The 22,590-nt window shown below is 47.1% G+C and overlaps 1 protein-coding gene across 1 annotated transcript; it reads right to left on the bottom strand.

The window, feature by feature from the left end:
* Positions 1-500: 500 nt before the first annotated feature.
* SART3 (spliceosome associated factor 3, U4/U6 recycling protein) lies at positions 501-21,925 on the bottom strand. The gene is made up of 19 exons (XM_061602322.1): positions 21,599-21,925; positions 18,389-18,515; positions 17,837-17,941; positions 16,772-16,956; positions 16,197-16,302; positions 15,627-15,751; positions 13,208-13,363; positions 12,607-12,745; positions 11,921-12,028; positions 11,120-11,197; positions 10,193-10,251; positions 9,933-10,042; positions 9,139-9,251; positions 7,546-7,622; positions 6,998-7,169; positions 5,753-6,225; positions 3,880-4,032; positions 3,110-3,300; positions 501-1,661 (listed from the first exon to the last, which is right to left on the bottom strand). Exons 1-19 carry the CDS (start codon positions 21,785-21,787, stop codon positions 1,481-1,483), a joined length of 2,847 nt encoding a protein of 948 aa, XP_061458306.1. The 5' UTR covers positions 21,788-21,925; the 3' UTR covers positions 501-1,480.
* Between the last annotated feature and the right edge of the window lie 665 nt (positions 21,926-22,590).

Genomic DNA, 22,590 nt, shown 5'->3' with positions numbered 1-22,590 from the left:
GAGTGCTAAGAGAATATGCTGGCCATTCTGACCCAAGAGCCAGACCAGAAGCCCAATTCACACGAGAGAGAGAGAGAGAAGCACTATTAGGTTATATCAGTCTTCCCCAACCAGGTGCCCTCCAAATGTTTTGGACCACAACTCCCAGCTGTAGTCTAAAACATCTCAAAGGCACCAGGCTGGCGAATTTGGAGCTTGTGTTTGTTAATTTCTCCCTGCCAGGGCTTAAACATGTTTTGTTATCTTTTTTTTAATTGCAATTGAAGTTCACCATGTTAATTATTGCAGTCTGCTTAAGGGACAGTGCCGTTACATCAGGGGGTAGTCCACATAGTATCCACCAGATGTTGGTGGTGGACTAAGACTCCTAGCAGCCACAGACAGCATAGTCAATAGAGGCCACCATACTGGCTAGCCCTGCATGAAATGGCATTTGAGAGAACTTAAAGTGCTCAAATCAGTCTTATCTCTGCTACCATAGACTCAAAGGCAAATATCCTCCCAATAACATTCATGTAAGCAACAATAACCAGGCAGCTCTCAAGACTTGCTTTAATGAACCCAAAGGAGGAACGTAAACTCACACTTCACATTGTGTATAAAACCAAGGGAAAAAACTGAAGCAAAAAATAGTAATCAGAAAACAAAGCAAAAACTGAGCCGGGATATAAATAAGTACAGATGTTTGGCAGAACAAAAATGCCAAATGGTCCACAGAAGCAGCACATCCAAGTTGACAGGCAGTTCTTATAGTATTGTGTCAAACAAAGCTGAAAAATAATGGTCTGGCACATCATTTACAAATACACAAATATATATAGATATAGATCTTTAAAAAAACAGACCAACTTGAGCAAATGGTCAGTACAGGTTCAATATAAATTCCTACCCCTGCACCCCAGTACTAAAATAGGCCATTATGGTGAAGTTACTAGCATCTGCTATTTATAACAACTTTATACAGGAGGAGGAGATGGGTAGTGCCACAAATCTGACAGCAAGTGTCTGCAAAGTGTACTGCCTATTAGATAGAGAAGTTGCCCTGTCCAACTGGATCTGTGCCTGCCGTAGGATTTATACAAACTAACAGCAATAAGCTTTCACATTATAAACTTCTCATTTGTTAAAAAGTTTTTTTTAAAGGAAAAACCTCCATGGAACATCATGTTGTGTACCCTACCTCTCAAGTGAGTTCTCACCACATCACATCCCTCAATATGAGGGAACATTTAAAGCCATTTTAACCAGGATTTGCCCACCCTCCCCAAAAGCCCCAAATGCAACATCTTTGCCCTCTGATTCTCAGAGAAAAAGCAGACCATTCCATTTCAGCAGCTCCCAGCTCTGTATAGTTTTGTAGGTATGGAAGTCCAGAGGAGGAGCGACAGGTGGCGCTTCTCTTGCCAGTACGCAGGAACACAGTGTGGCTCCCAAGGCGGCACTTCGCACCCCCCCTGCCCTGCTGGTCACTGCAACTCATTCACTTGTTCAGAAGCAGCCTGGCAAAGTCTGCATTGGACATCTTCTTGGGCTCCTCTATGGGCAGGGATGGGGCTGGTGGGTTCTGGACCATTCCATTCTCTGCCTTGGCCACAGGGGCGCTTTGGCGCTGTAACGCACGAGGGACCATCATCGAGAGCTGGGTTCTCCCCTTGCCCCGGCTTTTGAAAGAACAGATTAAATGACATATACCACGATTAGAGGCTGTGTTTACTGCACGCTAAACTTTTATGTCCTGCATTCATTCAAGTTCAAACCTTTTTACTATGCCTAGTCATGAGAAGACACAAGCGGCACCTAAGACAGAGTAATTAAAAAGTGTTTTACCCAGCCCTGAAAAGAAAAATTAAGATGCTACTGTCTTAAATTTGTTTGATGCCAGATGAATGCCTCCCTGCGAAGGGTGTTTCAGAGACAAGGCACCACAACTGAAAAGGCCCCTTTTCTAGTCATGTCTTCACAACAGCGAAGTCTTGACAACCATCAGAATTACCCCTTAGTCTTAGTTGGTAACAAGCACAGAGCATTCCTCCATAGAGGGGGGAAATCCTTGCACCTAGAAGGCTAGCGTGTCACTGAGAAGGCTAGGCTAGAACCCTTCTCTTCAGTGTCTGTGAGCAGGGAGATTTGTCTGTGGAGAAGTATGCAGTCGTGCTTGAACCAAGATGACTACCTCACTGGCTGCATGTGAGAATGAGGCCTCAGGTCTTTCCCCTGCCCCCCTCCCTCTTTTACTCTCTCTGCCTGCATCTTGTTGAGGTATAGCCCCAAAGGCGGGTGCCTTCATGCTTGGAGGAGGGAGGTGTAATTCTGCTCTCCTCATTGTGGCTGGTCTAGCTGGGCTCCCTGTGCCTATGAAGCTGAGTGATCCCAAGGGTGGGTTGGCCGGTTTATTCTTTGCCTTTGCGGGGGGGGGGAGAGGAAGAGATGATTATGATTATTATTTATTAGATTTATATCCCGCCCTTTCCTCTCAGCAGGAGCCCAGGGTGGCAAACAAAAGCACCAAACACACTCTTAAACATCATAAAAACAAACTTTAAAATATATCAAAACAAAACATCCTTAAAAACATATTAAAACATCTTTAAAAACATCTTGTAAAAAAAAAAAGCTTTAAAAATGTATTAAAAAGCAATTCCAACACAGACTGCAGACTGGGATAAGGACTCTACCTAACAGGCTTGTTGAAAGAGGAAGGTCTTCAAGCAGATGCCAAAAAGATAGCAGAGATGGCGCCTGCCTAATATTTAAGGGGAGGGGATTCCAAAGGGTAGGTCCCACAACACTAAAGGTCCGTTTCCTATGTTGTGCAGAACAGACCTCCTGATAAGATGGTATCTGCAGGAGCCGCTCACCTGCAGAGCGCAGTGATCGACGGGGTATATAAGGGATAAGACCGTCTTTCAGGTATCCTGGTCCCGAGCTGCGTAGGGCTTTGTACACCAAAACCAGAACCCTTCAAACTTAACCCAGTAGCTAATAGGAGCCAGTGAGATGTCCCCAGAACATGTGATGCTGCAATTGCTGTACAAGACACAACCCATAATGCACTTCTGGCCACTCCTGAAGAAGTCAATGCACCACACCACATGTAAAGTATACTCACGCGCCATAGATCTGCCGGGGGACCAGGGACTGAGATGCTCTCCCTGCAGCCTCAGACTTTTCAGGAAACCTTCGAACAGGTGGGTTACTGATTGCCACCTTAATAACATGATCTTTGATAGTCAGGCCATCCATTTTCATCACTGCTTGGGAGGCCTGTGTTTCATTCTCAAATTCCACATAGGCCAGGCCCTAAGAGTAAACAGATGCACTATCAACGTAATACACTGCTGTTCCTCTTACTGGAACAGCTTGGACGTTTGTCCAACTTTTAAAGAGCAAAATTTATATCCACAAAGCCACTTCTAGAAAAGCACATGCACACAGAGACACAAGATCATTCTTAGGAATCATCCCAAACCACGAGAGATGTCCACGTCACTAGCTCAGAGGCTGAATGTTGGAAGATTCAGGACAGACAAAAGGAAGTACTTCTTTACTCAGCGCATAGTTAAACTATGGAATTTGCTCCCACAAGATGCAGTAATGGCCACCAGCTTGGATGGCTTTAAAAGAAGATTAGACAAATTCATGGAGGACAGGGCTATCAATGGCTACTAGCCGTGATGGCTGTGCTGTGCCACCCTAGTCAGAAGCAGCATGCTTCTGAAAACCAGTTGCCGGAAGCCTCAGGAGGGGAGAGTGTTCTTGCACTCGGGTCCTGCTTGCGGGCTTCCCCCAGGCACCTGGTTGGCCACTGTGAGAACAGGATGCTGGACTAGATGGGCCACTGGCCTGATCCAGCAGGCTCTTCTTATGTTCTTATGTTACCTTGGGTTTACCAGCTCGGTTTGTGACCAGTCGGATATCCTTCACGTTCCCATGGGCTTTGCACATCTCGTCCAGCTCCTCCTTAGTACAGGAAAAAGGCAAGCCAGAGATGAAGAGCTTGTGTTTCTCCAGGGCAGTGCTATACTTGAACACCTTCAGGGAAGAGAAACAAGAAAAATCCCAAGACTCCAAAAACAGCAAGTACTTGAGGAGGGACAATCTGACATAGTCAATGCTGTGTGTTTACTTCACAAATGCAAGATTTCAAAAGGCAGCCTTTAAGAAAACTCCCGAATTCTCAGACTATAGTTTATTGGGACCAACCAAAATGCCACAAAAGTGTGGCAGGTGTTTGACTTCTCCAGAACTCTTGTTAATTTTGAGGGGCAAAAACCTACCCCAGCGCAGTTTTCATTGTGTAATTTACATATATCTACAGGGTAGTCTTTCTAGGACTTTGTAACAAATTATCACGCATACAATGTCCTCAAATTTCATCCAGTTACCACACTGTTTTTCTTCTGAAAATAAAAAACACCTTGTGCATAAAATGTCCCAGATATGCATTGGGGTGTATTTACTACCCCAGCCAATGCTAGTGGATTGGGGTAATAAAAACACCCCGTCATTTTTCATAGAACGAAGAGCATTGGAGTCAAATGCACAGAAACACTGCCTCCTCTGAATCGGTGTTTTCTGGCTCTAGATGTTTGGATATTGTCAAGCACACTTCTGACACCACAGACACAAAAGTTATCTGAGGTCAAGATATCACCCCACCATACATTGGAAGTGTCATTGGGGTAGAAAATACACCTCCAAAAACCACTAGTGTGATTTTTTTCCTCAAAATTCGATGAAGTTAACTTGGCTGAAGAAGAATTGTGTAGAACTCAAGATCTTGCCACACTTCTTTGGCAAATAATATTGTTTAACTGTTGATCTTAAAATTGAAGTGCCTCTAACTGTCTTAAAAGAGAGAGAACTACACATCTACTCTGGGGGGGAGACAGTCAGTCAAACTGGCTTCACAGGCTAGGAAGAAATCCTGCTCCCCAATGAACCATCTCAGTGTAAGCCAACAAGAGTGAAGAAAACTGCAAAAACATTTTTTTTTTTACAAAAAAAAGTATATGGAAGGAAAATGGCCAACCATGTGCAGTTAAGAAAAAGGGTTTTAGAAGAAGAGGAGCCAACATGATGTTCTCCAGATGTTGCTCAATGCCAACTCGCATCAGCCCCAGCCAACGTGGCCAATGGTCAAGGATGACTACAGCTGGAGCCCAACAACATCTGGTGGGCACCCCATTGACTATCCATGTTTCGGAGAGCTGAATAAAGTAAGCCTGAGACAAATGAGAAACTAAGGAGGTGAGAAACTGATTGTCTGCTCTGGGAGAAGGCAGGGGTGAAACAGGAACCGCTAGGGGAGAGCAGGTGGGAAAAATAACTGTCACAGGTCCCTGCCTTGGGCAAACGCGAGGACACACCAGTCGGGATGGTGTCCATCTGTGGCTTAACAGAAGAACTGGAGCTTGTTTCTCGATGCCTTTGTCCCCTACCTACACTCAACAGTTTCTGCTTCACCTGTGCATTGCTAAGGGTGTGGAGACCTCCGATGTCAATCAGCTAAGCCCTTATGAGGAGACAGGTTAGCAATCTGAAACAAATATGCATGTGGCCCTCCAGGTGTCACTGGACTCCCAACTCCCACCATCCGCAGCCATCATGGCCAATGGGCACTGATGATGGGAATTTGTGTCTAACAGCATCAGGAGGGCTGCCTGCTCCCTAGCCCTGCAGCTGCACTGCAAGTAGCCTTGCCCATCAGCAATGGTGCCCCCAGCTTAAGGAAGGGAGAGGACAGGAGTACCTTAAAATCTGGATTCTTGTTCTTGTCGACGCACGGAGAAACGAACATTGGTCTCCCCTCAACGGTTTTCCGATCCAGGCCAAAAGCTTGCAGAGCAGCCTTCTCATCCTTAAACTCCACATAACAGTAGCCCCGGAAAGTCCCTTTGTTGCTAAAGATGGGGCGGACTTCCGTCACCTCCCCACAGTTTGCAAAGAGATCCTTCAGCTTCACCTCGGGCTCCGCCATGCTGTAGGAGAGGTTGCTGACAAAGACCGTGACGTTGTCTTTCTCGCTGTCGTGGAAGATTTTGGGGACATCTTTCCACTTGGAAGCTGCCGCCCCCGCCTCCTCCTTTGGTCTCAAATCTGCATTTGTGGGCACATTTCTTCCAAAGACTCCAGTTTCCATCTCCATGTCCTCGACCTCATCCTCAGCCAACGTGTTGCCGTCGCCGCCATCACCCCTCTTGTGCCTCTTGCAGGGCTGTTCAGCTGCTCAAAGACACATGAAGCGGTTGAGATGTTCTCAGCTGGGGTGTGCCATTGCAACACACAAGCATTTGCGGCACAAAGGTTAAGCAGAGGTTATCAACGAGAAGAGGAGAAGCTCTACCCGAAAGCTACCGTTTGCACCATTTCCCCTGCACCGTATGTGTGCTCCAAGTCCAACCTGTGCACTGGTGCAAATTCGTGAAAGACAGAGCACACAAGACTTTCCCATCATCCTGCTTTCCCATCTCTTCCCACAAACGGAGCTTTGTATGCATGAAAAACCCTCATGTACTTCCTGCCAGAACCCTAATCACCTCTCAGATGTCCTCCAAGAGGAAGAAAAAGAGGGGGAAACGGAATGGAAGAGGGCCTCATTGCTCTAGAACCCCCCACAGGAAGACAAGTGAACAATAGATGGCACAAACCAGCAATCGTGGGTTGCAGTTCTGTCCCTCCCATTGCCTGAGAGCTCTAAGTGACTGGTCAGGTTCTGCCAGGCAGGAGAATGACTCGCTGGTTAGGATGGTCCACCAAGAGGAATAGAGCTGCACAATTTATTAGGGGGGAGGCAAAAATGCAGGCTGCCTTGCTTTCATCTGTCACGTTCACCCAGACGGTCTACCTAAGCCAATGTGCCGTACCTCCTAGCGACTGTGCACAGGATGTCACGCCCCCTTCCCTCCTGCCACCAGCACAGCAGCAACTGGGCTACCCTATTGCAAAGCCAAGTACACAGCAAAAGCAGCTGTGCCAGCTTTGGTGGGGCCAATACCTTCCTCCTCCTCCTGCCCCCACTCGCCATCGCCCTCATCCGCTTTGCGCTTGTCTCCAGCTTTAAGTTTCTTGGCCTTTTTGGCAGCCCTCTTCTTCTCCGCCCGAGACGGCTTCCGCTGCTCAGCCCGCTCTGCCTCCTGTTTTGCCAGGGCGGCCTCCTTCTCGGCAGCCTGTAGAGCAACATAGCATTGTGGGCAAGATGGCCCAGCTAAGGTCTTACCCTCTAAGGCTCTAACGGACTCCTCACCTCTTCTGCACTGAAACAGCAGAACTTTGCACCTTTGCATCCAGGTCCCTTCCCACCCTATCTGACTAACCCAGGAAGGTCTGTGGACTGGCTGAGAAGTGGCAACAGTGACATGGAGAGTCAAAACAACTGTCGCTGCAGAACAGGCATGACCCAAATCACAGAAGGCCCCATCCCAGCACAAAAGTGAAAGCTGAATCTAATTTGCATGGCCTCACATGAGATTTAAATATGCCTTTATAAAGCAGAGGAAGAGCCCCAAGTTCAATTTCAATAGATTTAAATATATATCTCCTGACCTTAACTCTTTGTTCATTGACTCGAGCAAGCCGATTTTCCGTTTTCTGAACAGCTGCATCCCAGTCTTCTAAAGTGCCTGAGAGAGAGAGAGAGAAGGAAGTGTTATGGAGCCCCTCTACCAATTCTATGTAAGCATCCTTCGGAAATGAACATGCACTGCCAAGAGTGTCATAACAACCCTTGAAACTACGTAAGCACGTTGCTGCGTTGAGGGGGCTCACTGGATAGAACCCTACAAACAACATAGGGGGTGGCCTTAGCAGGGATTCGAATAATCAGACCATGAGAGGTTTCTGTGTGAACTGTCTTTACCAATCCACTCAGCCCCAGATCCCTTGCCATCACATCCATCCTATCATTCCTTCCGATACCATTTTGAGCCTTCCTGTGCTTATGTAGCCAAAACTGTATCACCCATGCACTGGGGTATCAGCAGACGGTTATTATTTATTTATTATTAAATTATATCCTGCCCCTCCTCCCAGAAGGAGCCCGGGGAGGCAAACAAAAACACTATAAGCACTTTAAAACATCTTGGAAACAAAAGATTTCAAAACATATTGAAACACATTTTTTAAAAAAATGACTTTAAAAACATCTTAAAAAGCCATTCCAACAGAGACGCAGGCTGGGATAAAGGTCTTTAGTAGATACCAAAAAGATAACAGTTTAATATTTAAAGGGAGGGAATTCCAAACTGTCAGTTCCACAACTTGGAGCCACACTAAGATTTGCAGAAAAGCAAAACAATCTTTAAAAAATACTAAAAGTGGAGAACCCCAAAAACAGCCCCATAAGAAGTCAATTGTGCACAAAATTGACTGGGGGAGGGGGACTAACAACCAGGTGGGGGGGAATAGACTGGGGTGGCTGAAGACCCAGAATAAAGAGGGAAGATGGGGGGGAACGTGGCTTTTTCCAAATTATTCCAGTTTTTTCCCCCCAGGCCTTCACATTTCTAGGCTGGAAAGGAAGGAGTCATCACTGGTATATGAGAAGGGAACAGAGAGAACCATCTCACTGTCTTGATCATTTCCTGGTTCACAGGAAGCTGTGTTTAAAGTGTCCCCCGGAAGGGAAGTGAGGGCTGCTCACAGAAATCAGTGGAGAAATCCAAGATTTTAAATGTAGCTGGGACTGGGCGCTGTGTTTCCCAGCACCAGCAAAGAGATTGCAAAATATTTGCGGTGGGGTGTTGGCAGAGAGAGAAAACAGGCCAATAAAGTTTGAGCACGCTCAGTAGACACAAATGCTAATGACTGAGATGAAAACCTGGAAAACCGGGGGGGGGGGGAAGGAATGGAGTGGCTGGGGCCCTGAAGAGAGGCACTCCATCCTGCAACAGTGGCAGGCCCGCTTCTCTCTTATCTAACAAAGAGCTCTTGACAGGAAGCAAACACACAAATTCTACCAAGAGAAAGACAAAGACAAACCCTAGGTTTCCTTTGTTGCCTGGTTGACAGTCCCACAATATTCTGTGCCATCACAGCAGTAAAGCCTGTCAGGCTCTTCACCACCGTAAGTGCAACACAGACAATAGCTTCACAACCAATTACCAAAATCAACACAGAAGAAAGTCAAAAGCAGCTTACCTTCCATTCTTTCCAGCATAAGCAGCACCTCACAGACATGCTCTGGATAGTCGCTTGTGCATTGCACCGCCCGATGTAAGGCCTTTCTACAATGCTGGGTATCACCATGCGCTCTGTAGCCAGCGGTAGACAGACAAGGAGGGATGGGTTTTACAGGTGTAAACACATCAACCATACAATACAGTCAGTTTTTCATTTTCGACGTAGCCTGTGCTGCTTTAAATTTGTTCTACGGATATTCTACAGTTTCATACGAGATGTCAAATAATTTCACTAGCTAAGAAACACTGCCTGCAACTCCTATTGGACCCAAAGTTTCCGACAGAGAGAGACAAAAAGCCAAGGATGGCAGAAAAGAAACACCGAACCTCTGAGGTGAACCCCCTATGAGAAGAGACATTGCTTAAATGTCTTAAAACTGAAAAGTAGTTTGACCATTAAAAAAAAGTAATACTGTGCCCTCCAGATCTTTTGGACTCTGACTCCTATCAGCCCAGCCAATATCAGAGATAATGGACTCATCGCCTAACAACATCTGGAGGGCACCAGGTTGGGAAAGGCTGCCATCTTCATACAGCAGCTGGTTTAAAGGCAAAACCTTGACATCTTCATCTTACTCTTTTTTTAATGCATCATTATTAAAAAGGGCTTGCATAGTTTGCTTCTGTCAGTTGCACCTCAAGAGAGCGAAACTATTTTCCTTAGCCAAAGGAGGTCTGAATGAGAAGAAGCCATCAGATGGGCTCAGGACCAGAGCGGAAGCGTCCCCTGGGGGCAGCTGCTAATCCTCTTACCGCTCGAGGTTGTAGTACTCCAACCACATGCTGGCATATTTCGCATTCCCTTTGGTCATGATGTTGTCCCAGAGTTCTCGAGCCTTCTGCATGTTGTTGCACAGGCGAGCCTGACAGGAATGAACAAGAGGATGCTGAAGAAGTAGAGAGAGGTCTAAAATGCTGCCCCTCCTTACGAGGAGGGGCACCCTCTGAGGCTCACAACCCCCACCCCAACAGCAGGACAAGACACAGACCACAACGGAGACAGCCAACATTACCTCGATCCTCGCCCAGGTCTGCATGATGGTGCACGAAGGATCCCCACTCTCACTAAACCCTGCAGGCAAAGGGGTGGGGGGGAAGAATGATTCCTAGAAGGTTGCTGCAGAATAGGAAATGATAAGCAAAGCTCTGACGAAAGGTGCCCAAGTCTAAAGGTCCCATTAAGTTAAAACCAGGATGGGAGGGTTGGGGGGGAGGTGTTAAAGGCACTTTTACATTCAAGACACCTGATGTCCAGGCACTGGAGTAAAGGCTTTAAAATCTGGCTCCAAACAAGGTACTTGGCTGATTTCAGCACTTCCAGAATGAGACACTTGGTATCCTCAGGGTAACCACTGAAAAAAAAATCCCTCCACAAGAAGTCTTCTTCAGAGATCTGGGTCCGACACAACTCATGTAACTTACACCCACACTCTCTCTTGATCTCTCTCACTCGCTTCACATGTGATGGCAGCAAAAGTGCTAGAGTGGCTTAAACAGATCCTCCATGATTAGAGGCGGCATAGCTGGAAGCACCAGATGCTGGTGGCAGAGAGGAAGGCCTTCACCATCATGCTCTGCTTCTAGAAGAGGGTGGGGAAGGTGTGGCCCTCCAGATGTGGTCAGACTCCAGTCAGCCCCAGACTACCTGGTCAATGGTCAGGGATGATGGGAGCGGGAGTCCAGCCACATCTGGGGAGCTGCCCCACCCCTCTTCTAGAGGCAACAGCCTGGCTGTTTCTTTGCTGGAAACCCAATACCAGAGGAATGCTTGAACAGACATTTCTCTTAGCTGAAGGAGGCAGACTAGAACAAAAAGTGTGAGAGGTCCTTGCAGACCAGACGCAAGAATGCTTCTCAGACCCCATCAGAAACATCCAGTGTGAGGCACTCGCAACGAGACATATACATATCTGGTTTTTAAAATAGAAGCTCCAACATACGCTCTTCCACTTCTTGCTCTAAGTGTTCTGTCGCGTGGGCAAAGGCAGACCGGAGTTCTTCTAGCTGTTTACTGGAGTCTGAAGGAAGCCAAGTGGCAGAAGAACACCGGTCAGAAACAGAACCAAAACAACGTGGATGACGTTTCAGAGGGACAGAGGTGTAAAATACCAGTTGTAAGACCTCCAGCTCCTCCTGCTGTTTACTCTTCCTTCCCCTCTCCCAACGTCAGACAGGTTTCGGCCTCCTCCCAATGAACCCTGGGCGGCACTTCCTGTGACTTGCTTCCACCGCAGAGGCAAAGAATAAACCGGCCAACCCACCCTTGGGATCACTCAGCTTCATAGGCACAGGGAGCCCAGCTAGACCAGCCACAATGAGGAGAGCAGAATTACACCTCCCTCCTCCAAGCATGAAGGCACCCGCCTTTGGGGCTATACCTCAACAAGATGCAGGCAGAGAGAGTAAAAGAGGGAGGGGGGCAGGGGAAAGACCTGAGGCCTCATTCTCACATGCAGCCAGTGAGGTAGTCATCTTGGTTCAAGCACGACTGCATACTTCTCCACAGACAAATCTCCCTGCTCACAGACACTGAAGAGAAGGGTTCTAGCCTAGCCTTCTCAGTGACACACTAGCCTTCTAGGTGCAAGGATTTCCCCCCTCTATGGAGGAATGCTCTGAAGTGACGGAGACCAGAGACAGGTGACCACCTCACTGGCTGTTTGCAGGAACTAAGTCTAGGACACTGACAATGGCCCAAATGGCTACCATAAGACTCCTTAACCCCAGAGACAGTTAATCACCTTGAGTGAAATCCACCCTTCTCCGCAAATAATCCAGGTATGCCTGCCAGATTTCCACGTAGTCGGTAGCCTGAATGAAGCCAGCGTTCAGCGCCTTTTCGAAGTTCTCTAAAGGTGAGCAAGGGAGATCAAGCAGCGTTAACAGGGCTTTAGCGAACTGCCTGACCCAGACCCTCCTCCCACTAGCAGCAGGATGCCATTCAGAGTTCAGCTCCTACAACTGCAAGTGACCAAGCTCAGGGCTCCCTCAGCACTTCCTCTTCCCCCAACTGCGAGGTACAGGGCGGATCTGGGCTGGCCGCAGTCATAGGTACACTGGCAGCTGCCTTACACACAGCCAGGCCATTGGCCTACCTAGCTCAGTGTTGTTCACGCTGACTGGCAGCAGCTCTCCAGGACTGCAGACAGGGGCATTTTCCCCACCGTCATCTGGAGATGCCGGGGACTGAACCTGGGACCTTCTGCATGCAAATCATGCGCTCTCCCACTGAGCTACCTCCCTTCCCCCACGGTTATTCAAAGGCTAATCAACACACTCTCAGAAGTGGAGCCTGTCTATTGCAAAATAGACCGGGGCATTTGGGGAGCTGTCACTGCTTGTCTAATATCAAACTTTAGGCTGAAAACTCTAAGCTTTGGGACATGAAAGGTTTTATTTGACATTTCAAATGCATCTCAGTCCTTACCGGAAATCAGTTCATGCTCAACTCGATGCCTCTCCATGGCCAGAAGGTACTGGTTCCACAGCTTGACGGTCCAAGGGCAATTCCTGACTGCTCGCTCATGTGCAGAAAGCACCAAGTCTTTCACTTTCAGCTGTCGGTCCTGGGAGACAAAGCACAGATCCCAAAAGGTCACAAGAAGCGCCGTGTGTTTGCTTCGATTCCACAGCTATGCAGAAGGTGGCATCTGAGTGCCAAGCTCTGTTTTGTGAGAATCTCCACTAAAGATTCTAGGCCTCGTGGAGGAGATACGCTTGAAAGCTGGTGACATCTGCTCAAATCGCAGAAGTGGCTAAAAATAAGTAGCCCCTGGCATGGAGGTCTTCAAAAGCCCCTCCCCACAACTAACAAAATCAGAATAAATTATACAAAGTTAATAGTACAGTTATGAAAATCTGCATTATACATTTACAGGATTTTGATATCTTTGGTGCAGAATTTTAAATTTCCTTTAGCATGATATACTCATAGCCCTGGTTAAAACTAGTGACAGGCTCCAGTCCCATTAGGCTACAAGAAAGGTGCCTCCCAGGAGACTCAAAGAAACCCACTCAGGGCTCCTTACCAGATACATAGTGTAACGAGCCCAAAGGTCTGGCACAAGGCAGTTCTCAGCCAAGGCACGCTCGTAGATCAGCTGAATGCGAGCCGGGTCCCCAGCCTTCGTTTCAAAGTCTATGTAGGCTTGGTATTCTGCTAGCTTTGGTGTCTCAGCTACTAGCTGGAATTAAAGCAGGAGGAGAAGGAGGAAACCATTTCAGGGGGTTAAGAAATCAACTGGTGGAAAAAGAAAGGGCTTTATAAGATACATTTAAGTAATTGTTTTAAACTGTGTTTTAAATTGTTTTAAAACAATGTGTTTTTAAATTTGTATATTTGTTTTTAATGTTTTTAGTTATTGGAAACTGCCCAGAGAGTTTCGGCTATGGGGCAAATAGATTAGATAGATAGATTAGACAGACAGCTAGACAGATAGATAGATAGATGCATGCACTGATCACTTTCTACAAATAAGCCTCATACAACAATAAAATCCATACAAATGTAACAAATACTGCATTTAAAATCAACACCAAGCTAAAAGTGATCATTCGCTAATAATAACAAACAAAAGTGCCCTTTCCCCACATGACACAAAGATAGTCACCAAAGATCCCAGTTAATACAGCCACAAGAACCAGAACTCCTAGGTACTTAAACGCCTAGGAGAAAAAAAATCTTCACCTGGTGCTGAAAAGATACCAATAATGGCCCCAGGGAAATTCCCCCAGGCAGAGTATTCTGCAAATGGGGAGCTGCCACGTAAAACTTCTATTCTAAAAAGGCATTGCCATCTTCGAGACTTCTGAAGGGGGCGTGCAGCAGAGAAAAGCCTCCGGTATCTTAGGGTCAGGGTAGGGTCTTATAATAATCATTTTAGGATTATTAACAGTAATAATCTTAGGGTCATATGTGGGAAGGCAGAGCACAAGATATTGGGGTTCCATGACACATGAGGCTTTGCAGGTTTTAAACCAGCACTTTGAATTGGGCTTGGAAACAGATTGGCTGCTGGGGCAGAAACGGTACATGTCTGGACTACCCAGTCCTCGTTAATCCGGTTGCAGAGTTCTGCACTTGCAAACCATCTTCAAAGGCATCCACACATATAGCACATTGCAGTCGTACAATCATGGGGTTGCCAGAGCATAGACCACTGAAGAAGCCAGGCCATCTCCATCCCAACATGGCTACAGTTGGCCCACTAGCCAAAGCAAGTAGCTATTTTGTACAAAATATGGAACGTGCCACTCAGGAATACTGAGGCTTCAAGTGGACTAGTCCCGTGTGCCTGGAAAGTCATCAGGGAGTTCTTCTCCGAGATATAAGAAACCCCACAGATGATTTAGGCACACCGGAAACTGCCTTCTATTCAGCCAGACTTCATTGGTCCCATTGAGTCCAGAATGGTCTACTCTAGCCTTCCTCAACCTGGTGCATTCCAGATATTTTGGACTGTAACTTCCATCACAGGCCTGCTGGCTGGGGCCGATGGGAATTGCAGTCCACAGCATCTGGAGGGCAGCAGGTTGGGGGAAGCTGGCAGCAGCTCCCCATGGCACTGAGACACAGAAAGGCTTTCACCAGCCCTGCTCGACAAAAGCCTTTTATAACTGGAAATGCCAGAGATGGAGCCTGGATCTTCCGCACGGGAAGTAGGTGCTCCAGCAGTGAGCCACAGCCCTTCCCCCTGAAAGGGAACCCAGATTCAAACCTAGGTTCAATTTAGAATTAATTCAATATCATTAGTACCATATTATCTCAGGCTGCTGCCCTCGTTTCCTCCTCTGTATAATACTGTTATGTTTTATTGTTTTACAGTTTTTACATTTTATAGTGCTGGTCATCGACCGTAATAAATGATGACTGACTGATTGATTGAAACCTGGGTTCAGATCCCTCCGTTCCAAAGGACTAGTCCTGCACAAGTCACTCCTACAGCTTGAGTTCCCCCTCTGCAAAATGATGAGAGCACTTGAGGTCAAGGGCAGAAATTGTAACACATTTTGCAGATTTATGCTTTCCAAAGTTACAACTGCCAAGTCATCAAAAAGCAATTCTCTTACTGCCAAATTGATTTTAAATCAATAATCACAGGATATTCCCCTTCTTGATTTCCTTCTTTAATATCACCCTTATGTCAATACAAGCCTGCTGGGGCAGGGTTAGGGATCTATCCTCTCATTCTTTTTAGAAGTGCCACATGCAAGGATGGCATTTTGTTTCAGCTGTATAAAACCAACACGCAAAATCACGCCTTTACCATATTAAAGTACTCCCTTGTAGTATCTGAAAGTCCATTAACAGAGGCCAGAGAAAATACACAACATATTTGAGCTTCAACACCACCAGAAAATGTATCTAAAACAACTTTGCTAAAGATGATTTACATCTCTTCTGAAAAACAAAATATCCACATTCAACCAAGCAAGGAAGCACCTTACCAGGGCCTCTTCATAGGGTTTACATTTCCCCATCTGCTCCAATGCCTTCTTGTAGTTTCTGGTCACTGCTTCAGGGACCGGTTCCTCAGACCACTCTTCATATTCCGCATAAGTAGCCTCCATATCTTGACATAAATATGTAAAACTTTCAGAGAACTTCCTACCTGCCTAACATGATTCTCAGCATTTAAAATGACTTCTTCCCCCCAGGCAGCCCCAAGCTTATTTCTTTGCCACAGGAAACTGATCCAGCACAGTATATATACAGGACATCATCTGATATTTTTAACTTTCGCCCCATTAAATCCCCAACAAAATATTTCAAAAAAGAAAGCCGTGTTCAAAGGCTCTCTGCATGAGACACTCTCTTGATTGCTTAGGGAAGGAGACTTTTCCAGGGAGCTGACAAAAGAAACGCTTGCAGTCCAGAGTCAAACAGCTACGATACAGACACCTCTGCATCCAACTCAGAATCACAGCAGATCTGTCTCAGTGTTCACACTACACATACCCCAAGCAGATGCAGCCCCCAGATGGTTATTAACGTTATTAGAGCTCACTGGTTCTTACCCAGCAGTGGGATCCCCAACTGACGCCTAAAGAGCATGTGGATCTTCTCAAGCTGGGCACAGATGGTCTGCTGCTGATCAGCAGATGGAATGCCCCCAGCTGCTGGCTGCAGAGAGAGAGACAGAACAAGCTGTGGGTATTACGCAGAAAAGCCTGCAGGAGCCTGCCAATCTTACCAGAAACAAGAATGCACATACGCAAGAAATCCCAAGCCCTGAGTCAGCCATGGGATCTGCTGACAGGACCCTCCAGGTACCATCACCCCCGGCCGGCGGTTTGGATTGGGGAGAGAACAAAGACCAGCCTTTCACTGGTGCTTCTGTAGCCCTTCCTCCCTAGATGAAGCACTAGTGTCTGGGGAAGGCTCCCTATTAATTCCCATCCTGCTGAACTTCTCAGCGGGCCAATTATTTGCATGGAGTGTGTAGGGAACAGAGAGCGATGCACAAAAATCCAGCCACCCAGGATAGCCATTCAGCTGGATTTTCACCTCAAGAAGAAATACAGTCCCTTCTTGAGAGCTGGCCATCCACACAAGTACAAATCCAGGTTAGCAAAGCAAGATAAGGCTTTACCTGTACCGTTTCCAAGATAGCATTTTCAAACTCTCGATAGGCCTCCCAAATGGCAGCTCCTTTCGTCACGTGAAGGCCAACAGCAGTTAAGGCCCTTTCAAATATCGAGCGAACTTTCTCAATGCCTCCCTCCTGGCCAATGCCACCAATCGAGTACTGGGCATATTCTAGCCATATTTCCGGACCTGGAAGAAAGCACCAAGACATTGCTCACTCTTGTCTATGAGGAACTGTGAAAGGACCTTGAGCTTTAGGATCTTTTAATCTTGAACTGACTGATTCTATCTTGCTTCTACCTTCTCTTTTTAATTCTTGACTGCCGTACTGTATTTCTAGTGAATTCGACGACATGTAACTCTCACACATTGTGTTCTACGTGACAAATCTGTTAACGCGAACTTGCCAGGTTCTACTGTTCAGTCATAAACATTGATAAAGTCAGATGCGAGCAGATCAAAGAGTAAAAATTTGTATTCATTTGCAAGGTGGTCCTGCTGTCTCTCCGTATGTTGCTGGATACCCAACTCCTATCAGCCCCAGCCAGCGTGGCCAGTGGTCAGGAATGCTGGGGACCGAAGTTCAACAATATCTAAATTATCACTGTATCGGGAGAGGAAGGGAGGGAGAGGATAAATCAGACATTTATTCCAGTGTAGACAGACGTCACCTTTACCTATCCCTCAGCTCTTCTTCTACAGCTATGTGGATTTATTACCTCCCAATTCCATTTATCCTTCCTTGGAGAGTTCTCCAACATGGCACAAAACAGAGGTAAACAAATGTGCACAACCCAGAACTTTACAAGCTAATCTGCTAAGAATACAAAAGAGTTGGACAATTGAGAATTTACAATTTAGAATCCTGCTGTTTAGAGAAAGGCTCCTGTCAGCTCATGCTGTTTTAGCTAGGAAAGTGTCAGTGTTTTTGTGGGGGAAAGGCAGAAGGAAGGGTGAGAGAGAGAGACGAACAAAATGTAACTGGCATTTCCTAACCAAAAGCATTTTCATGCAAACCTACAAAGTTTTATTCCACACGAATAAGGGCTTTTTAAAGTCAAAAACTTACAAATGTAGTCTTTCACAGCTCTCTCAAAGAGATCGTAGATCTTGTCCCTGTCCGAGTTTTCTGAGGCCATACGAATCTCATCCTTCAGCCAATCTAGCCAAATTTCTGTAACACACAGGATCAATTGAGTCTTACTACCCAGAAATACTAATTCAGAATGTTACACCAGAGTCTAATTTGAAGGATCTGTTTATTTTTTTTCACTCTACTGTTCTTCAGCCCTACAAAATGTAGCATTGTTCCCTTTACAATTTTATTGGACTGAGGGATGGGATGGGCTGCACGAAGCAATGGCAAAGCTTGTTCTGTTAAAAAAAAGAAGAAATCTTCACTGTGGCCAACAGGATGCCCCAAGGGAAAGCCCACGAACAAGACACACGTGCAACAGCACTTTCCCCAGCAATTGGTACTCAGAGACATACATCCTGAAGGTAGTACATAATCATTATGACTAGTTGCCATTGACAGACAAATTCACAGAGAACAAGGATAAGTCCCTTTGAAGCCATCATCACATCTGGTAGTATAAGGTTAGAGCAAGACATCGCCTACCTTCAGTGAGGGGAAAGAGTTCACTCATCTTCTGACGGGCTCTTCGGAGTTTGACTAATTCTCCTTCCTGGTGCAACAATTTTATGAGATCCAGATGGCAGTTGTAATCAAATGCATTGATGGACAGCTTAAAGACAACAACAGCAACAAAAGGGCTTTACTTGTAATATTCCACGAGAAGCACAGGCAGTGCTTATTCAAGCAATCAATCCTCAAAGGCTTTTTTCTCAATGTTGTGCTCTTGACTGAGCCAGGCACCACAAACAAAAATGGGGGATCTACAAACCCATTCACCCGGGTTATGCTCAAGTCCCTAATGTTTCTTGACAGCACAATGAGCTGTGGTTTGTACCGTGAATTCTCAGCCCCAGCGCACAGACCAGGAATTTGAAAGCTATGTACACCTCAGTCTAGTGATGATGATTGCCTTGGAAATAAACCAAAATGCCAAGAAACTAAGAAGCAAACATTGATATCTGAACAGCTGACTCATCATTATTACTATCAATAGAATCTTAGGTACTCCTATATTGCCATGCAGGTTATTAAATATACAAAGCGTCTGTGCTAGAAAAGACTCATATTAAATAATATATTATGTTTCCATACATTTATACAAGGAGCTCCCAAGCTGTATGACAGGACACAGCAGAGTGCTGCAAAACATCAGCTAATGCACCATGAGAATCAAGTTAATTAGATACCAGAAATCTCCTGCAACTGCTGCGTCTATGCATGATGCAACGTTCCAGTCATGCCCTCTTCCTATCAGCCTCTATTTGGGAGAGTAGCCCCACCACACCACTGCATTAGGTGCAGCCAGATGATACAATTCTTCCTGACAGAGAGCAGAAACAGAACTGAGCATCCTCTGAGAGTGTGGCTTCTTGCCTCACTGCACAAGTGGTTGTTCTGGGTATCTGTCCCAAGTATAAGTGCATAGAATTGCGCTGAAACGAAGTTAAGCCCTGTTATATTCAATGGCCTTGTTCCCAAATGAGTGTGCATAGCACAACAACTGTAATCAGGTACACCACCACCTCAACATGTAAAGATGCAGCACATTGACACAGTTACAGCAGAAGGTGCCCCCCACTGTCTCTGTCAGCTCACATGCTCACAAGGAGGAGTGAGGTAATTTTGCCATCAGAGCAATTGGATGCTTCAGATAAGAAGCATAAGAGAATTACCTATCCTCTTATTGCATCTCTGCATGAGTCGCTGCTGAGGGCTCGCCTCCTTCCAAACAGCAATGGCATGCAACAGAATGACCTACCAGCAAAAAAACGCAGCAAAACCACCTGCCCTTGGGGAAGGAGAAGGCTGCTTGTTGCATCTCTCCACAAGCCACAAAGCTGTGGTCGCCTCCTGCCAGTCAGGTGCAGAGACACAGCAGGGCTTTCTCCCAATGCAGGGGTGCAACACCACTACCTACCCTCACAGAAGGAGGCTGCCCACTGCATCTCTGCACATGGCACCACTCAGAGCTCACCTCCTTCCCCAAAAGGTCAGGGATGGGATGCTCAAAACATGGACTCAGGAATACAGCAGGGAGTCTCTCTCCTCATGCAGAGATACAGCAGAATCACCTGCACTAGAGAGCAGTGGCTCAGCGGCAGAGCATCTTGCTTTGCATGCAGAAGGCCCCAATCACCAGGTACTGCTGGGAAAGAACCCATCAGAAACAGAGCTAGCTAGACCAACGGTCTGATTTACACAATCACAGAACAAAAAAGTTGGGAGGGTCCTATAAGGCCATCCAGTCCAACCCCCTGCTCAATGCAGAAATCCAAATCAAAGCATCCCTGACAGGTAGCTGTCCAGCTGCCTCTTGAAGGCTTCCAGGGTTGGAGAGCCCACCATCTCCCTGGGTCATCGGTTCCATTGTTGTGCTGCTCTAACAGTTAGGATGTTTTTCCTCATGTTCAGTCAAAATTTGGCTTCCTGCAGCTTCAGCCCATTATTCCATGTCCTGCACTCTGGCATGATCCATAAGAGATTCTGGTCCTCCTTTGTATGGCAACCTTTCAAATACTTGAAGAGTGTGATCCTATCTCTCCTCAGTCTTCCCTTCTCAAAGCTAAACATGCCCAATTCTTTCAGTCGCTCCTCATAGAACTTTGTCTCCAGTCCCCTGATCTTCCTTGTTGCCCTCCTCTGAACCTGTTCCAGTTTGTCTGCGTCCTTCTCAAAGTGCAGCATCCAGAACTGAATGTGGAACTCAAGAAGAGGTCTAACCAGTACTGCACAGAGGGGAACTACTTCACGCAGTTTGGAAACTACACCTCTGTTACTGCAGCGTAAAATAGTATTTGCTTTTTTGCAGTATAAGGCAGCTTCCTGTGTTGGGGTTGCCAGCTGCACCCCTGTGCGAGTCACCACCCTGCGGCTGCCGCCTTCCTTCCGCCCCCCCCAAAAAAATCAGCAGGGGGCAGGCTTAGAGCAAAGACTCATGCAAAGACACAGAAGGAGAGGGAGGACATCTAAAACCAGCTAGTTTTTTCCTGCATCTCTCAACATTTTTTACTCTAGGACTAAGGTTGCACACACAAAGAGACTGGAAGAACTGGGCATGTTTAGCCTTGAGAAGAGAAGACTGAGGGGAGCTATGATAGCACTCTTCAAGTAGATGAAAGGTTGCCATACAGATCAGGATATCTTCTTGATCGTCCCAGAGTGCAGGACGTGGAATCGTGGGCTCAAGCTGCAGGAAGCCAAATTTCAGCTGAACATCAGAAAAAGCGTCCTAACTGTTAGAGCGGTACAACAATTGAACCGATGACCTAGGGAGGGGATGGGCTCTTCAACACTGGAGGCCTTCAAGAGGCAGCTGTACAGCCACTTGCCGGGGATGCTTTTGACTTGGATTCCTGCATTGAGCAGGGGGTGGACTATATGGCCTTAAGGGACCCTTCCCAACTCTACTGTTCTATGTTCTATAAACTGGAAGCACATCATTGACAGCAAAGCCTCCTGGGAGCTGTAGTTTCCCACTCAGGGATCTCTACAATCCCTAGCACCCTTAACAAACTAGAATTCCCAAGATGGTTTTCTTCTGGGGCGGGTGGAGGGGAACAGCGAGAAGGCGTTTTAAACGTATCTGGTGCTCGCGCGCAGACCGCCTAAAAGAAGCGGGACGAGGCGAAGTAGGGGAGGGGGCGTGGCCTCCCCGACCGAAGCCCTGCCCCTCGCGCCCCTCGCGCCCCTCACCTGCTCCTCCAGGCGCTGGATCTCGGCCTCGTTCTCCTTCTCCTCATCCTCGCCTTCCACAGAGAACTCCTCGGACTCGGACTCCTCGCCCCCGCCGCCTTCGCCCTCCTCTTCTGAGTCCCCCGCCTCCCGCAGCTCCTCTTCGGCCGCGGCGGCACCAGCCACCTCAGCTCCGCCACTCGCCGCCATTTTGTTCAGCAGCAGCAGCAGCCGCCACCGCTCTACCTCCTTTCCCTCAGGAGAGGCCCCTTCCCACAAGCCCTTTCGCCCGCCAGACCTCCCGGGCTGCCCTGAGTGCCGCCTGACTGAAAAATAGAGGCAGGTCCGGCTCCCAACGCGATTAAAACGGACCAGGGCCGGGGGGATTAGCCCCACAAGGTTCCGAAGAAGGCCCGTTGGACGAGAAGCGGCCTTGGCGGAGGAAGGGCGTCGCCGTTTGGCTCCTTTCAAACAGGGCGGGATGTTGGACAGCCCCGCGCAGGCGGTGAGGCATCGGGGCCTTTAGGAAGGTCAGCCGGGCCTCCGCGGCCGCTTGGGAAAGACCATTGTATCCGCCATTGGGAGTGTGGCAGGCCACTCATTCCAAAGGGGCTTCCGCGGAGAATTTTGACCTGAAGCACTTTTTATCCCACTCATATCCCGCCATTTCTGCAAAGGAGCTCAAGGTGGTGGGCGTGGTCCTCCCACAATGTTATCCTCAGAACAGCCCTGTGAGGGAGGTAGGAATGGCAACGCCTGTCCGTTTCGGTCCTCTCAGTTTGTCTGATCTTAAATTCAGTTCTCCTCATTTCTGCGGTAATTTGCAGTTCCTCATGAAAATTCTCCAGCATTTCAGTGTGAATTTCTCCTAATAAACGTATTTTTGTAGGCAGTTCTGATCAATGGACATATTTTTACACTACAAGCCATTTGTCATCCCCTTAAATAATTAGACATGTTATCTTCTCGGAGCCCACTGAAGACCTTCCTCTTTCAACAAGTAGAGACTGTAT

The sequence above is a fragment of the Rhineura floridana genome, chromosome 19 (assembly GCF_030035675.1).
Source record: "Rhineura floridana isolate rRhiFlo1 chromosome 19, rRhiFlo1.hap2, whole genome shotgun sequence".
Lineage (NCBI taxonomy): Eukaryota > Metazoa > Chordata > Lepidosauria > Squamata > Rhineuridae > Rhineura > Rhineura floridana.
The sequence above is the reverse complement of the archived record's forward strand: the minus strand, read 5'-3'. Positions and strand labels throughout refer to the sequence as shown.

Coding starts and splice junctions, on each gene's coding strand:
- SART3 (XM_061602322.1), bottom strand. CDS start 21,787: ATGGCGGCGAGTGGCGGAGCTGAGGTGGCTGGTGCCGCCGCGGCCGAA. Junction 13,364..15,626: donor AACCCTATGAAGAGGCCCTG/GTAAGGTGCTTC, acceptor CTTTAATTCCAG/CTAGTAGCTGAGACACCAAA. Junction 12,746..13,207: donor CTCGTTACACTATGTATCTG/GTAAGGAGCCCT, acceptor TTTGTCTCCCAG/GACCGACAGCTGAAAGTGAA.